Raw genomic sequence first — 16,541 nt, 5'->3', positions numbered from 1 at the left:
GCTTACTGTAGCATACATTTGTTCCAAATGTGATAGACTGCATATTTCAGAGCTCATAAATGAGCTAAACTGCACTACTTTAGGGAGAGCCCTGAGAAGATATTACTATCCAGAGTCACTCCCACTTCCTTGCTCTCTCCTTATTCTGAGACGGGCAGTAAGCTATGACACCGCTTTTGGGATGCAGCTTACTTTCCCTTCATACCTGGCCGGCTCTGCCCGTTGGCACTTGGGAGGGCAGAGCCATGGTTCCAGTTTCTTCTTGCCCACTCCCCACCTATATGCTCACAGAAGAAAGAATCAGGTGAGGCAGCCCCTCCTGTCCCTTCTTCACTCTAGCCTCTGTCTGAGCAGGTCTAATGTCGTTCCACAGGGCGTTGGAGAGGCCATACCCTCCACCATTCCTCTCTGACATGGCTACGTAACACTAGGGCACAATCCTGTCATATACAGGAGAACCTCAGTGTTACGGACCCCTCGGGAATGGAGGCTGTTCGTAACTCTCTGAAATGTTCATAACTCTGAACAAAGCGTAGTTCGAGTTCCAGATCCAGCAGCTGACACTCCAGGCCAGGATTCAGCAGCAGCTGAACTCCCTAGTCAGCCCTAGCATGGGTTTTCAAGCTTGGCCCCCTTCGGCCAGGTAGGGTGTGTGTGTGTGTGAGAGAGAGAGAGAGAGAGAGGCATGTCCCCCTCATAGGGGGGTGGGAGAGGAAGGGGATGGTGAAAGTTGCGCAGACCCCAGGGCTGCTCCAGCTGCCTTGGGCTAGCAGCCCCAGCGTCTTTCTGTAAGTGGCTGCCCTGTGAGTGGGGGTGGGGTGGGAGGACAGGCAGCCCAGATGTGCTTACCTTTAAGATGCAATACAGGCACAATACAGTACTTGCTGGGTTTTTTTTTTTTTTTTGGTCTCTGCTGTTTCACGTGGTATCTGGTTGACCAGTCAGTCTGTAACTCTGATGCTCGTACCTTTGAGGGTCTACTATATACTTGTGTTAACCCCCCCTTCACACCAGTTTTATACCACAATACAGGCACAATGAGGGTTAAGCACACCTAAAACAGGAAAAAAATGTATACGGCTCCAAATCCTGCTGCTCTTACTCATGTGAATATTTTCACAGAGCCAGATTCTGATCACCGTTACCCTGGTGTAAATCCAATGAGCAAGTTACGTTTGTTTAAAAAAGCAAACCTCAGAAATAATCCTTTGTCTTTAGGTATATATTCACCACAAAGTATCCTCAAAAAGCAAATGCTGGCCAGGATATCACCACTAGTATTTTGCACTGAAAGATAAATGATTTGGCTTTAGTGTTTCCATGCAGCTTTGGAATAGTCATCTGGTACCATGGGCAGATCCCAGAGCCCCTGGACAAGTCTGAACTGACTAAGATATTCATGGTGCAACCTAAATGCAGCGGCGTGGTGTGGGAGGCCAATTCCAGGAAAGAAATCACAAAAATTATCATTTGAAAAACATAACTGTTTTATTTTCAGTAATGGACTTGAGCCCACTTAAAATTAGCTCCCTCCCCTCTCACAAAACAGGTTAGAGGAGAAAAAAACCCCTGTATCTTATTTTAAACTCTTGTCTTGTAGTTTATCCTTAGTGTTAGACTGGACTATAGAATATCCTACATGCTGTCTATCTATAAGAAAGAATTTGGAGAAGACAGCGAGACTATTGATAGCTCCACCATCACTCCACCAGACACACCAGGCCTTGCCTCAGGTAACTGTTGCTGTTGTACTGCAGTTTATTGTTGCGGAAATTTTAGTAAGCAATGAACAAAGCTACTTCAGAAAGCTGCACATCACTCCAGATTGAAAGCTAGAGGGGTGCCCACAATAATGGATATTTGCTGGGCTGCTGCTCTCTAATTAAAATTTGATTCAGTTTTCCTATGATGGTGATTTATTATTCATTTGTACGCTTCCCAAAGGTTTGCTACGTGACAAAACAAATGAGAGTGAGAACGGACCATGGAGGATGGAGTGGGGATGGATAGTTACGCTTTGCTCTGTTTTTCTTTCTTGGGTCTTGTGTGCCTTGTGGCAGAACTGAGGTTTTCAGAGGGCTTTAAAGGGGGTGGGGCTGATGAACCGTTGGCAGAGAATGTTTATGGATAGAGCAGTGGCACAGAAAAAAGCCTGGAATGGTCTATGAAGAGATTTGAAGCGGGTATTCTGGTTTTGCTGACACAGCAGAGGGGGTGGGTGCAAAAGGAATGGCAATTCACACTAATTCTTCAACAGGTTTGTGTCATTGTCTGCTAATTTGAGGGGTTGGTTACATCAAAGAAAATATGAAAGATGCAGCGTGCAAAGTCTTTGGGGGCATGGATCTTTGTTCTATTTGTACAGCGCCTAGCACAGAGGGCACATGACTGGGGCTTCTAGCCTACTAGGCTACTGCCATACAAATGAGAATAATTAAGGCCTGATCCTTTCCTCTATTATGGCAAAATTTCCATTGACTAATTCAAATGGAGTTTTGCCTGGCCAAGGACTCCATAGTTGGGCCTCAGCTTGTTGCACGTACTTAAACAGAGACAATAGTTTCTTTATCCGTGAAAACTAAATTATGGTCATATGCTTTTGGTGTCTTTTTTTTTTTTTTTCCAGCAATTGTTCCTGACATAGATGAAATTGCAGCTCAGGCCGAGACAATGTTTGCTGGCAGGTATGCTTTCTGAAGGTTATACATCTGTCTGTATGTGCTCAATAATGCACATCTTTCTATCCAGATTTTTGTTCCTAATTGAGTAGGGTTACCATATTTCAGCAAGCGAAAAAGAGGACGGGAGGAGCTCCGCCCTAGCCCCGCCCCCATCCTGCCCTAGCCCTGCCCCTGCCCCTTCCACTCCCTCCCACTTCCCACTCCCCTCAGAACCCCCAACCCTCCCCCCGCTCCTTGTCCCCTGATTGCCCCCTCCTGGGACCCCTGCTCCTAACTACCCTCCAAAACCCCACCCCCTACCTAAGCCTCCCTGTTCCTTGTCCCCAACTGCCCCTTCCTAAGACCCCCCCCAACTGCCCCCCAGGACCCTACCTGTACCCTGACTGCCCAAAACCTTATCCACTCCCCCATAAAGCCCCCCGAACTCCCGATCCCCCCCGTCTCTTGACTGCCCCCTCCAGAACCTCCCTGCCCCTTCTCCGACCCCCTGACCCTCTTACCCTGACGCTCGTCCCCGCACGCTGGATAGCACGGGAGGAGGAGCGGGGGAGGAGCTCCAGACTGCCAGAGGCGATCTGCGAATGCAGGGAGGGAGGGAGTGATCTCTGCTGCAGGGGAAGCGGAGAAGGGGCGCTCTCTGGCTGTCGGAGCCCCATGTAAGTGGCACCATCCGTCCGGCTGCCCTGTTAGCCGCGCGCGCTCTGCATGTGGGGGGGAAGTCCGGACATTTACAAATCTCCCCCCCCCCCCCCCCCCCCCGGATGCTATTTTTAGCTCAAAAAGCCGGACATGTCCAGGGGGAATCCAGACGAATGGTAACCCTATAATTGACGATTTCTGTTTATTTTTTGTGTATCTTCCTCTCCCTTCCTCTCCTTTTACTAGTTCCTGTTGTCATATAACATGATCTCATAGAGAGGAGGTGGTGGGAGTAATAGCTACCACTGCAGCATAGATGTTAGACATGGGCCAGGGCCATGAAGTTCAGATCTGGGTTCCAAACACCCTAAAATTCAAGTGTGTATGGATCTGGTTTGGTCAGTTGTGGGATCTGGATTGGACACTCTACCCCCAAAGTTCAGGAGGGTTTGGATTCAGGTTTTTGGCTGGTTCCCATCATTGTTGGGGCTTGTCTGCATGGGAAAATTAAACTGGTATAAAGGAAGGCGTGGATTTAAAGCACTATAGTTATACCGGTATAACTCTCTGTGTGGATACTCTCATTCCAGTAAAAAAGTGTTTTCTGGTTTAGTTTTGTCACTTTGGAAGTGGTTTAAGCTAAGCCAAAAACCCCACTTTTATTCTGGAATAAGAATGTCCACATAGGGGAGTTATGCTGGTATAACTATATCAGTTTAACTCTGTTGGTACACTTGTATGAGGGCTTGTCTTCGCTACCTGCTCGGATCGGCGGGTAGAAATCGATCTCTCGGGGATCGATGTATCGCGTCTCATCGGGACGTGATAATCGATCCCCGAATCGACGCATGTACTCCACCAGCGCAGGTAGGAGTAAGCGCCGTCGACGGGGGAGCCGCAGTGGTCGATTTGCCGCTGTCCTCACAGCGGGGTAAGTCGGCTTGGATACGTCGAATTCAGCTACGCTATTCGTGTAGCTGAATTTGCGTATCTTAAATTGATTTCCCCTCCCCTCCCCCCCAGTGTAGACCTAGCCTTAGTATAACTGGAAACATTTCCTGTGTAGACAAGCCTCTAGACTCTAAAGATTTTCCCAGAGCTCAGGAGAAGGGGGAAAGATGTCTGAGATGGGTGTTCTTAACTTTCCTCACTGAGTATGTCCCCTGTGTGTTCTTAGTCTTTGCCAACAAGAGGAATGTCTTCAGTCCTGTCCCTGAACTCCCATAATGAAAAACAACACACAGTTCTGGTGTGGCTCTTGGCACCTGTATCTTTCAATTGAACACTGAGTGTGAATGGCTTCTTGGAAACATTATTTCTGCTTTGATATGCTAAGTGTAAATCTGCTTGCTGTCCTTCCAGATTATAAATATGATCCAGAAATATGATGCCTTTGGCAATTTTTACTGTTTTTTTTTAAAGTTCACTTTTCCTACATTAAATTTTAGCAGCAGCGGATAGGGGAAGGAATAAAAAGGATAGGGCCAAATTCATCTCTGGTGCAACTCCATTGACTTCGGTGGGCTTGTACCAGCGATGAATTGGTCACCCAGATGTAAACTGATGTGTTTGCAAAATGGAACTTAATCACAGTGTGTGTTGCATTTCATACATATTTACTTGCAGCCAGTACTGGCCATTCTGTTACAAGCATCAGATTGCCACAAAGAAAATAACCCTGACATTGAAGCTCCCATAAAATGAACTAAAATGGGTTTTTAATTTACATCTCACAGTTTGTCCTGTTTGGTTTTAAGAATGCCATCGAAGTGTGTGCGTGCGTGCACGTGCGTGTGTGTGTGTGTGTGTGTATGTGTGTGTTATACCACAGGTTTTAACTTATTTGGGCTTTTGCAGAAAAGAAAAAAATCCAGTGCAACTTGATGACGAGGGGGGCAGAACATTTCTACGAGTCCTCATTCACCTTATCATGCATGACTACCCTCCTTTGCTGTCAGGGGCCCTACAGCTGCTATTTAAGCATTTCAGCCAAAGAGCAGAAGTTTTGCAAGCATTTAAACAGGTACAGGTCCAATGGTGTTCCATGAAATCTACTGTGTGAGGAAAAAGAAAGTCGTCTCAAAGTCTAGTAGTCTCACTTAAACGGCCAGTTACAGTATTAGAATGTCCCTTTCTTATAAATTGAAAGTCCAAATTCAGTCCCCTTGCTCCATGGGAGCTGCACATACACAGCTGCACCTCAGTGAGCCAAGCTCGAGGTGTCTCAAGTCAGACACCCAAAAACAGAGACCCCTGGAATTGGAGCTGCTGTTGACAGTGTAGGCCTGAGTGACTTGCCCAAGGTTGCATAGAACAGCAAGTGAATAACACAGCCAGGCAGAGTACTCAGCTATTGTTCTGGCTACTAGATAACACCCCCATTTCTGTATAAAATATTTAACATGTTAATAGATTAGTATTAAGAAACCTGATGTGATGGGGTTGGATAATAGAGGACTCTCTTGGTTATGGTGACTGATAACTTACTTTTTTTTTAGATCATTTGATGCTTATTTCAGGAGTTCACTAGCATGTTGCCACCTCATTATGTAAAAGGTGGAGGTTTTTCTTGTCATAAAACCAGGCAAATGATAAATAGCTGGAAAGCCTTTGTTGTAATACTTTTGCGGAGTGGCATACTGGCCTCCTGCCAGGATATTAAAGTGGGACCATGCTGATTAGGTGCATAAATAGCTGCTATTCCCAGTTAAGTGAGAGTTGCGTAACTAATGTTTTTTGTAAAAGAAAGGAAAAGTCTAATTGGCAAATAAACAAAAAAGGCTGTGGAGGAAGTGGAATGTGAATATGTGTGGACGAGCAGCACTCATCAATTCAGTAGGATAACAAGGCTGTATGCTGTTAAGCAAGCAGCCTATGAGAACTTCAAGATTATATTATAAAATAGTGAATATTTGTCTGCGAACAGCCATTTAAAAAATATATTATCCATGTTCTTATCTGCCATATGACCATATTAACTTGATGTTGCATTTTCATTTACATCAGTTTGATTTCTTAATGGCGGTTATTGGGTTATACAGGGATCATTGTTAGGTCAAATTTTGTTTAATCTCCTCATTAATAATTTAGGAGAGGGAGCAAATAGCCTAATAAGGAACTTTAAAGACGATACTAAATCGGAGGACTTATGAACACCAATGAGCAGAAAGAAAGATTAGATATATGGGCAGGAAATGAAAAAACAGATTCATCTTGAAAAATGCAAGCTGTCATAACGGGGGTTAAATGATGTGAGCCCTGTCAAGCATCAGTGCTGAAAGAGACTTAGGTGTGGTTTCCTATAGGTGGTAATGAAAATTAGGTCACACATATTTTGTTTTTCCATTTTTAGTCAAAATGTTGATGAAATTTATACTGAAATTTCAATATCTGGAAAATGTTGACTATCTCTACAGTTCACGTTTGGAACTCTTGATTTCTTGTAATGTCAATCTTGTCTTTCCATGAAATATTATTTACATGGGATAAACTGCTTCTTACTATATTCTTTTAATACCAGAAGGAGCATAATCCTGGTGTCCCCGTTAGCTCTGCCATAGATCTCAGGGTTTTATAGACAGTTGTTTACATTGCAAACATTTTGCAGCATGATGATAAAGGAAGCAGAATGTTTTAAACATTGTAACCATTTTGCTTTGGGCAAAACACTCTTCAGTGGCAATAACTTCAGTTTGACTTAAGTATGTGATTTAGGGCTTTGCTCATCTGCGTCCAAAGAGACTAAGGATGGAAAATTTCAGTTCAAAAGATGCTGATAATTTCATAAGGTCATGAGGGAGTGAAACCAGGGCATTAAAATGAAAACTATTAAACAAACTTGACTGTAGAGGCTGCAGCTGGCTCTGCTGTAATATAACTGTGGATTACTGTGTTTCCAGGTCCAGTTACTGGTGTCTAATCAGGATGTGGACAACTACAAGCAAATCAAAGCTGATCTTGACCAGCTCCGACTGACTGTAGAAAAATCTGAACTGTGGGTCGAAAAGAGCAGCAGCTACGAGAGTGGGGAGCTAGGTGACAGTCAGGCGAAAGGGGGTGAAGAACCGATAGAGGTGTGTTTCTAAAGCCCTAGGCCACCTGTGTTCCTATATAGTTAACATATTATTAAACTAGAAATTCAAAATGGTGCTGCTAGCAAGCAGGTGATCTCCAAAATGCTGGGCAAGCTTTAGTATTAAAGAGGGGAAAAAGAGAAAACCAAAGGTGCTTTAATAAGAGCTATATTATCTCAGAGGGAGTCTCCTTCAGTTTGGTCCAGCGGGAGTGCCACAGATCTGTTTGTGACATCACTGCTGCCGTGCCGGTGATCCAGAGGTCACACTTTCATTATTTCAGTGACTTTATTGCAAGCTTGAAGAGGAGGGAAAGAATAGACTTCCCCAAAACTTTGGCCAACCCCAAAGTGAGCATTGATGTGAGAAAGGGGAAGGAGGTAAAGGACCGTTATTCAGTCATGCTGGGTGGTGCTACACTTCTATCCAGATCTCGATTCTCATGTAGTTACCTTAGATACAGGGGATTATAGAAAATATCTTCAGAACAAGATGATGGAACCAACTGCCGGGCAATGCAGGGTGAGGCCCAACAATGATGCCATAACCACAAATCACACAGGGAAAATTATAAGGGGTGTGAGGAGGAAATAATAATCTCTATGAAATAGAGCCTATGCTGGCATAGCTCCCTACTGTAGATACTATGTATGCTGACAGGAGTTCTTCTGCTTACTTAATAAGATCAGCTCCCCAAACTACTTTAGCTAACTGTACAAAAGCACTCTTCTTTCAGCTCAGATGTGTCTACACTAGGTGTTCTGCTGTCCCAGCCGTGTCACCTTGGGGTGTGAGTTTTTCACACTGCTCTCAAACACGGCTATGTCAGTGGAACTTTATGGCGTATGCGAGGCCTGAAATTCAGTGCAGGACACTTGGCCACCCTTGTCACTTGAATGGAAGAGACAACATTTAAGTCTTGTCTACACTTGTAGGTTAATTTGGATTAAGGTAGCATGTGAATTTAAAAGTTCAATAGCTATTTCTTAACTCCATATGTGGATGCTCTTATTCTGGAATCAGTGTGCCCATACATAGTTTTTCAGGAGTAGTTATGTAGAAATAATTATAACTCCATGTATAGAGAAATCTTTAGGCACCTCAGAGTTCCCCCACTCTGCCCCTGCTCTGGCTTCTGATAGGTTTGATTGTTGTCCTGAGTATGTTTTGGGGAACATTTAATTTCAAGCATTATGTATATTTTAGGGTTATGGGCCCAATCCTACAAGCTTTACTCATGTAGTGAGTAAGCACTGCTCACTGAGGGCTGAACTGTGCCACCCTTACTTGTATGGAGAAGTAACATGCCAGCCGTAGTCCCATGGAAATTAATGAGCCTATTTCAGTAGCAAAGTATAAGTCAGTGTAAGAGTGGCAGAATCTGGCCCTGGCTCAGGGCTGTAGGATAGGATCCTATAACTGATGATACAGTAGTAATTGCCTGTGAATTTTACGAAGAAAGCAAGGAGCCATTTTTAGAAATTCCCACTCTAACAACACAGCTATTCAGAATAGAACATAGATTAGTACAGGCTCAGTGACTTCTTTGCTCCCTATGGGAAAGCATGACAGAGAACGTCTATCACAGGGCATAATGAGGCAAGATATGCAACCAAATGCCTCTGATGTACCAGTGGTGTGATTATCTCTTGATAACTACATCCCTGGAATACTCTTACAGGTTCAATAAACAGTTTTTATTTTGTTAAGAGAGAGGATGGATTTAGTTTAATGCTGATCAGCACTTCCAGATAAGACATATAGTTCTCACGGATTATAAAACTACTTTGACTGAGGAAAAATGCTGATAAACGTAACAGGTAAATTAATCTTGGTTAACTAACAGTCCCAGGGCAAAGGATAGTGGTTAAATTATAGCAAAGAACCTAAAATATCTTCCACAACATCAATCCAAACAGCTAGTAAGGAGGCAACATGCATACTAACAAACCCTAAACAAATAATAGTCTGTTGTTGTTGCAAAGATCAACACAAACATGCCAAATAACAGTGTTGACATTGTTAGGAACTGTCATGAATGGCCGAGCAGCATAACTGCTCCTTGCTCCTCTAGAAATTAAGACCAGATTGAATTTATTGAACTCCTAATTGTAGCAGCTAGGTAAAGAAAATTCAGAAAGAGGTTTCAAATTCAAATTAGTTTGTGGGTTTTTTTTTTTAATGTAACCATTCACTAAAACATTAGAAAGTTTGAGGACAGAGGGAAACTCAGAATCCTATCTGCTTCATTCTCTTCAATGTGATTTACAGTAGTTTTCATCCTAATAGTGATACTGAGGAGGAGTCGTGAGACCTCCACCACCTGTTTTCTTCCAGATTCAGTGCCCTCAATATCATGGCCCAATCTTTCAGACCGCTGTGCTGCCAGAATAGAAACACTGAACAGAACAGGTGGCACAGAGCATCACTGCCAATTCACCCAGCAGGAATACTTGCTTCAGTATCCTCTCTCTTTATTGGAATGTGGGTGGAGAGAGCAGTGGCTGATGGCAACTGCTTATCGACTGTAAGCCTTAAATTTATGGCTTCCCCTTCTAATCACACACAGATGGGGCTTTTGAGGAATCGGTGTCCCCAGTTTAGGCTTATTAGCAATGTTATCCCAAGTAAACCTCCCAGCTCAACAGGAGGGTCACGTTTTCCGCTTTTAAATCCATTTCCACATCACCCAGAGATGAGTGTTGACAATGAGACATTGTCATCTCTACTGGAGGAACATCTTCAATCCTCGTGGTGGCAGGCTGGCGCCAGATTATCAACCTCCATGCACCTTAAATTCTTCATGCTTTTGAAAAAAAAATCTATTTATCTCAACTACAAAGGTTGTCTTCATCTTATTCTCCAGATCTGCTGTGTTACACTCACTTAACTTCAGTCTGTAATCTTTCCAGGTGCATTAGAAATAGAGTTGGACCAAATACTATCTATCTAAAGTACTCATGGCTCCCATTGTTATCTCATTTAAGCACTTTACAACCTTTAGTACGTTTAACCTCATAACACCCCTCTGAGGTAGGGAAGTGCTATTATTATGAGGAAATGAGACAAAGTAAATTGTCCAAAGATCATACAGGACATTTGTGGCAGAGGAAGGAATTAAACCCAGATCTCCCGAGTGCCAGGCTTGCACCCTAGCCTTTGGACCATCGTTCCTCTACTCTATACTTCCGCTTTGCTCTTACCTGTTCTCGTTGCTCCTCTTCTTTATTTGTTGTTGTTAAAAATAGTTCGTTGATATTCAGTCAACTGCACTAAAAACCATTTGTGGTTGTGTTTAAATTATAGGAACCGAATATTTTAAGCCCAGTACAGGATGGGACCAAAAAACCTCAGATTGACAGCAATAAGAGTAATAATTACAACATTGTTAAGGAGGTTTGTATACCTACAAATGAGGTGCTGTAGATTCATATTTGTTTTTATGGTACATTATATCCTTTACATTTGAGTTTTGTGGGGGGGCTTTGAGTTTTTTTTTTCTTCCCCCAGATTTTGATTAGACTCAGCAAACTCTGTGTCCAGAATAAAAAATGTCGGAATCAGCAGCAGCGATTGCTGAAAAATATGGGAGCTCACTCAGTGGTGCTGGACCTCCTGCAGATACCCTATGAAAAGGTTAGACGAATATATACTTCCAGTAAGTATAGGAAGTCACTGATCGGACAGTCCTAAAAGACCTGTTCCAAAGCCTTTTGAAATCACTGGAAAGATTCCCATTGACTTCAGTGGGCTTTGGAGCAGACTCAAAATCATGATATCCTAATTCTCTACTTTGAGAATAAGGAAGCTGAGCTGAATTTTTAAGTATGGGTGCCGAAATACTGAGGACGTAATTGAAAACATAAATACTCATCACCCCAGGTACTCCAAATAAAGGTGGTGTCTTCTCACACTTTTTGAATAAGAGATCCTTTACTACAGCAGTCACTTTGGGGGAGAAGGGACAGGCATTGACTAAATGAAACCCCACAGCAGGATGCACAGGTTTGGGTGCTCAGATTGGCACTGTACGTACATAACATGGGCATTTATATGTCTCAGGACCAAACCGTGTAATCCTTATGAAGTCCCTGCTCTTGCTAAACTCCAAAGTTTTGCCTCCGAAAGGATAGCATGATTTGGCCCCAATTTACTGATCTGACCACCAAAATGAAGGATCTTGATGTCCTTTTCAGGAGTCCTTGTTTGAAAACTAGGTGCATCCATCTGTAGTAAGCACTAAAAAAAGTCATGAATACATTTGTGATCTCCATTTACATTATCCTGAATTTGATGATCTGCTGTTCAGACTTTGACACTGGGTTCAGTTCTCTTCAGTAGGATAGTAGCTGTAACACTTGTTCATAGAATGGCTCACCACATGCTCGTTAACGTGTTATTCTAAGTGTAGAAAATAGGTGCCTAAATCTAGTCACCTAAATGTATATTTAAGCACCTAATTGGTCTGATTTTTAAAAGTCAGTGGGAGCTACGGGATGCACAGTACTTTTGAAAATCAGGCACTTGATAGGAGCCTAAATTTAGGTACTCGTTAGAAAATCTTGTCCTTAGCTTTATTATTTTTGATGTACTCATATTATATTATCTAGTGGTAGAGCCAAAATAAAACCAAGTCACAAACAAAAAAGGGCAGACAGGAGCACTGGGAATTACAGCATGTCATGCCACTCTGAAGAACATGGCTTCAGCCATTCTTGCTAGAGGGAGAGTTGCCATCTTTGGAAGGCACAGGAAATTGGAGGAGAATTGGTACATTACTGATCAGATTGTGTTGTGGAGGTTTAGCAAATATGTTTTATTTTTTTCCCCTTTTGATGTTTTTACCTGTAGACTGATGAAAAGATGAATGAAGTTATGAATCTAGCCCACACTTTCCTTCAGAATTTCTGTCGAGGAAATCCTCAGAATCAAGTTCTCCTCCACAAAAACCTCAATTTGTTCTTAACTCCTGGTGTAAGTATTTCACATGATTTATTGTTTAAAATAGATTAAGCTGATTTTGATTCACTGACATGTAATGCCAAATAAATAAATTCATAAATACATAATTTGTTTCTTTTGTTTCTTCTCCATTAATTCTCTTTCCCTTTCCTACTTCCTTCCTTTTTCTTATTATGATTCTTTGTACTTGCTTCTAAAGAGATCCATTTCTGAAAGTGAAAAGCAAAATTACATTTATAATTTACTGAGTGTTATCTGCAAGCATGATGTCTCATTGTCAAGACAGAATATCACACGTGGCTTGATTCTGATCTCACTTGCACCTCTGTAAAAATTAGGAGTAACTCCAGTGAAATCAGTGGAGCTGCTGTGATGTAAAGCAGTGTGAATGAGATCAAATCAAGCCAGCAGTATTTTACTCCTACATTCAGAGTGCTGCTGCTGCCAATATCATTTTCCTAGCCCGTCACTTTGACCATATCACCCCTGTTTTTATATCCCTCCATTGTATCTCCCTTCTCTTTGGTATCATACATAAATTACTTTGTCTTCACTTTCAAGTCCCTTCATAATCAATTCCCACCCTACCTATTGTTTCTCATTCGCTATCGCGCAGTCGATGCTAACCTCCGATCAGCCCAGGATGTCTGTCAGCTTCCACTGCCCAGCTAGTTAAATTTTCAAACAAGCACCTTTGTGCTTTCTCCCATGGGAGGTACTTCCTGTAAAGATCCACAAAGCTACTTCATTCTCCACCTGCCAACCCCTCCTCAAATCTCTCCTTTGCCAAGATGCCTACAAAAGATGACATGGGTTAGATGGCTAGTGTGCTGAGACCACAACCTATCATGGTGACTGGTATTGTCTCATTGTTTCCTTGTACTCCCCTGTCTATCTGTATCAATCTCTTGTTTTATACTTCAATGATAAGCTTTTTGGGGCAGGGATTGTCTTATTTTTTTTTTTTTATTTTGTGTTTGTACAGTGCCTAGCACAATGTGCCCTGGTCTATGACTGGGGCCCTGGGCATTATGGTAATACAAATTATTATTATTAATTTTATTTATTCATTATTTATTAACTAATACATATTACTCGTGTGTCCTCCTTCTTCAACTAACCTAAAACTTGACCTCTTGTTTGGATAGGCTAAGATGTGAAAAGTGTGGTATTAATTCACTTCCCTCCCCTTTTAGTCAGTCTCCGCTTCTCATCTATCTCCCAAATTTTTTGATTTGTTTCATTTGTTATTAGCGAGCCATGCATTGTCATGCAGAGCCAGGATCTTTTCAACTTGCTGGTTGAGAGGCCTGCTGAGCAAAACCCCACTTTTGTTAGAAATAATATAATCAGATTAGAAGTACAGAATCTTGACGGGCCATAATGGCCTAAGTACATCCCTCTAGAATTAATATGGCCCATTATTTATTTTTTATTTCTGTGTGAATTTATTGCTGGTAAAGGGTGCTGGGCTGAGAGTCCTGGAGACCAAGAGCTTGATTCTCAGTTACCCTAAAGTCCCTTTACAGAGCTCTAGCAGCGTATAGATCCTTAAAGTAGGTATGAATTTAGTTTATGACAATTTTAGGCCTTTTTGCACTTTGGAAAAGTAGCTTAAAGGAACGCCACTGTAAATAAGAATCAGTCCCTAAAGCTTCTGTTTCCCCATTGAACAGGCACATGTGGGGGATTCTGCCATGATGCCCTTTCAGTGTGCCTTTACTCTGACCTGGAGACTTCTGATCCCCTCATCCAGTATCCATTCTCAGTCCATCATATAAACTAGCTCTGCCATTCTGATGAGGCTGTTTGATTTAAATCTGTTTAGCTGCTTGAAGCTGAAACCATGCGGCACGCCTTTATGAACAATTACCATCTGTGCAATGAAATTAGCGAGAGAGTAGTGCAGCACTTCGTACACTGTATAGAGACACATGGCCGACACGTGGAGTACCTGCGTTTTCTGCAGACAATTGTAAAAGCAGATGGCAAATATGTGAAGAAATGCCAGGATATGGTAATGACAGAGGTATGTTTACTGTTCATATTATATCTGTTTAACACACATACTAATATTCTGAGATTGCTTTCCTCTGCTGTTAATGCCAGTGAAACATGCTGGCATTATATGTTTAGAATTTTAAATGTTACCATGAATAATGAATATTTTAGCATACATATTTTTGAGTTAAATCTAATTTAGAAAGGCCATCTGTATAAGTACTAGCCGTAAAATGCAAGAGCTACTGTGATGGTATGTAGAGCTCTAGTTCTGGGACTTGCAACAGAGAAATATTTGAACTCCATACTCAGATCTTCATTCTCCTGTGCTGTATCCCATCTACCCAGCAAAATTTACCATTTTGTGGCACTTTCAGAAACAAAACGTGCTCTTGCTTACATAGATTCATCCAAACTTTGTTATAATCATTTTGTGGAACCGCATTACAATCCCAAAGGCCAGATTCTGATCTCAGTTCCATTGGTGTAATTCTGGAGAAACTCTGCTGAAGTCAGTGGAGTTACTGTGGATTTACCCAGAGTAATGGAGTTCAGAATTTGGACTGGTAAATGTCACTGTGTAGACCAGCTCTCTTAGGGCCAAAGCTTTATGCCATTGAAGTTAGTAGGAAAACACCAATTTGAATTCTCATGGGAGCATGATTTGATACACATAGGGGCGGACTAGGGTTTTGTGGGGTCATGGGCCAGAGCAAGTGGGGGCCCTCCCTACCCCCTCCGCCTGCAGTCCCCCCTGCCCCTCCACACTCCAGCTAGGGAATGGGGTCAGGGCGCGGGGACTTGCCCGGCTCCATCCATCCAACGCTTCACACACTTATTCATGCATCTAACTGTAATTATGTGAACTTCATTAACTTCAATGAGACCACTCATGTGAGTAAAATTAAATATGAGCTTAAGAGTTGGTAAGATCAGGGCCCAAGTATTATTTTCATTCCTTTGCAATTTTTTTTCCTCTTGGGAAAAGAAACTTAAGGAAGAAAACAGAGATGAGCTGTAGTCATGATCTAAGTAGAGTTGAGATGTACAGAAAATTCTCTTTACAGCAATAAAGAAGAAAAACTTCTAATTAAGAAAATAAAACTTCATCCTACATGGATAACCTTTAATGAATTCTATTTCAACTTTTTCAATTTGACTGAAGAGTTTTAACATGTAATATCAATTGCAAGCCTTTGATTTATGTAATTCAAACAATTCTTATGCATTAGTGCCTTTACAGTTCCTTTCCTCCTACACTCCAGTATCATATAGGTTTTGAGCTTCTCATCATACACAGTTTTTTTTTTTTTTTTTTTCAATTTAAATATATTTTGTTAGTGATGAGAGAGATTGCTATATTTCCTCTTCAGAATGATTGCATGATGAAAATAACTTAGCTCTGACATTTGGATCTCAATTCCTTCAGGAATTATCAAGAAAGGAACCATTTTGAGGAGAGGGGTAAAAAGATGGCCATTGTGATTTTAGGCAAATGACTTATCTTCCTATGCTTCAGTCGCCTCATCTGTAAACTGGATGTAATGATACTTACCTAGCTCAAAGACTCCTGAGAGGCTACTGTTAGGGAAGTGCTTTGAGGTTCTTGGATGACAGGTTGCCATATCAGCACAAACATTATTACAAAAAAGAAAACAGGACTTATTTGGGGCCCTTTGACCCAATCAATGGAACAACAGAGCTTTCTAGCATGTCTTTGTTCCAGAATGATGTACATTACAGAATGTCAACAGCTAATCCAGAACTGATCATCCTTGTTGATATTTACCTAGACTGCTTAGTTGTGACTTGCTCATATGGGACAAAATGCTGCAGCATTTTCTCAGTCACAACTGTGAGTGGGAATTTTGTCTGACTTTATGCTGGAGGCTTCTTAGAGGTTCTTTAGCGAGGACATTCAAATGTATAATTTTATGCTTGGATCAATGTTTGGTTCCCTTTCCAGGTCACCTTTAAACTGGAGGGGAAATAGTTGGGTGGGTAACTTGGAAAATAAGGTACTTTTCTGCTTCCATTACTTTTATGATGATCATTTTGTTCCACTTGCACTATACTTGCTGATGCAGCACCCTCTCTTTTCTGTGTGTTGTTCATGTCTTCACATTGAAAGTTCCCTCACGGTCACGACACAAGTAGCTCTGTATTCCATTGCCTTATCCAACAT

The 16,541-nt window shown here is 41.9% G+C and overlaps 1 protein-coding gene across 3 annotated transcripts in view; it reads left to right on the top strand.

Annotated features, from left to right (window-relative positions):
- The window catches only part of ITPR2 (inositol 1,4,5-trisphosphate receptor type 2), a 352,852-nt gene that overhangs the window by 138,547 nt on the left and 197,764 nt on the right, over window positions 1–16,541 (top strand). For all 3 annotated transcript variants that reach the window (XM_054037167.1, XM_054037158.1, XM_054037175.1), the window contains 8 exons: window positions 1,601–1,733; window positions 2,627–2,684; window positions 5,178–5,343; window positions 7,220–7,393; window positions 10,700–10,789; window positions 10,904–11,029; window positions 12,245–12,367; window positions 14,184–14,384. In XM_054037167.1, the coding sequence (XP_053893142.1) occupies window positions 1,601–1,733; window positions 2,627–2,684; window positions 5,178–5,343; window positions 7,220–7,393; window positions 10,700–10,789; window positions 10,904–11,029; window positions 12,245–12,367; window positions 14,184–14,384 (1,071 nt within the window). The remainder of the gene's footprint in view (window positions 1–1,600; window positions 1,734–2,626; window positions 2,685–5,177; window positions 5,344–7,219; window positions 7,394–10,699; window positions 10,790–10,903; window positions 11,030–12,244; window positions 12,368–14,183; window positions 14,385–16,541) is intronic.

The sequence above is a fragment of the Malaclemys terrapin genome, chromosome 1, assembly GCF_027887155.1.
Source record: "Malaclemys terrapin pileata isolate rMalTer1 chromosome 1, rMalTer1.hap1, whole genome shotgun sequence".
In the NCBI taxonomy this organism is placed as follows: domain Eukaryota; kingdom Metazoa; phylum Chordata; order Testudines; family Emydidae; genus Malaclemys; species Malaclemys terrapin.
This window is presented reverse-complemented; position numbering and strand designations above follow the sequence as displayed.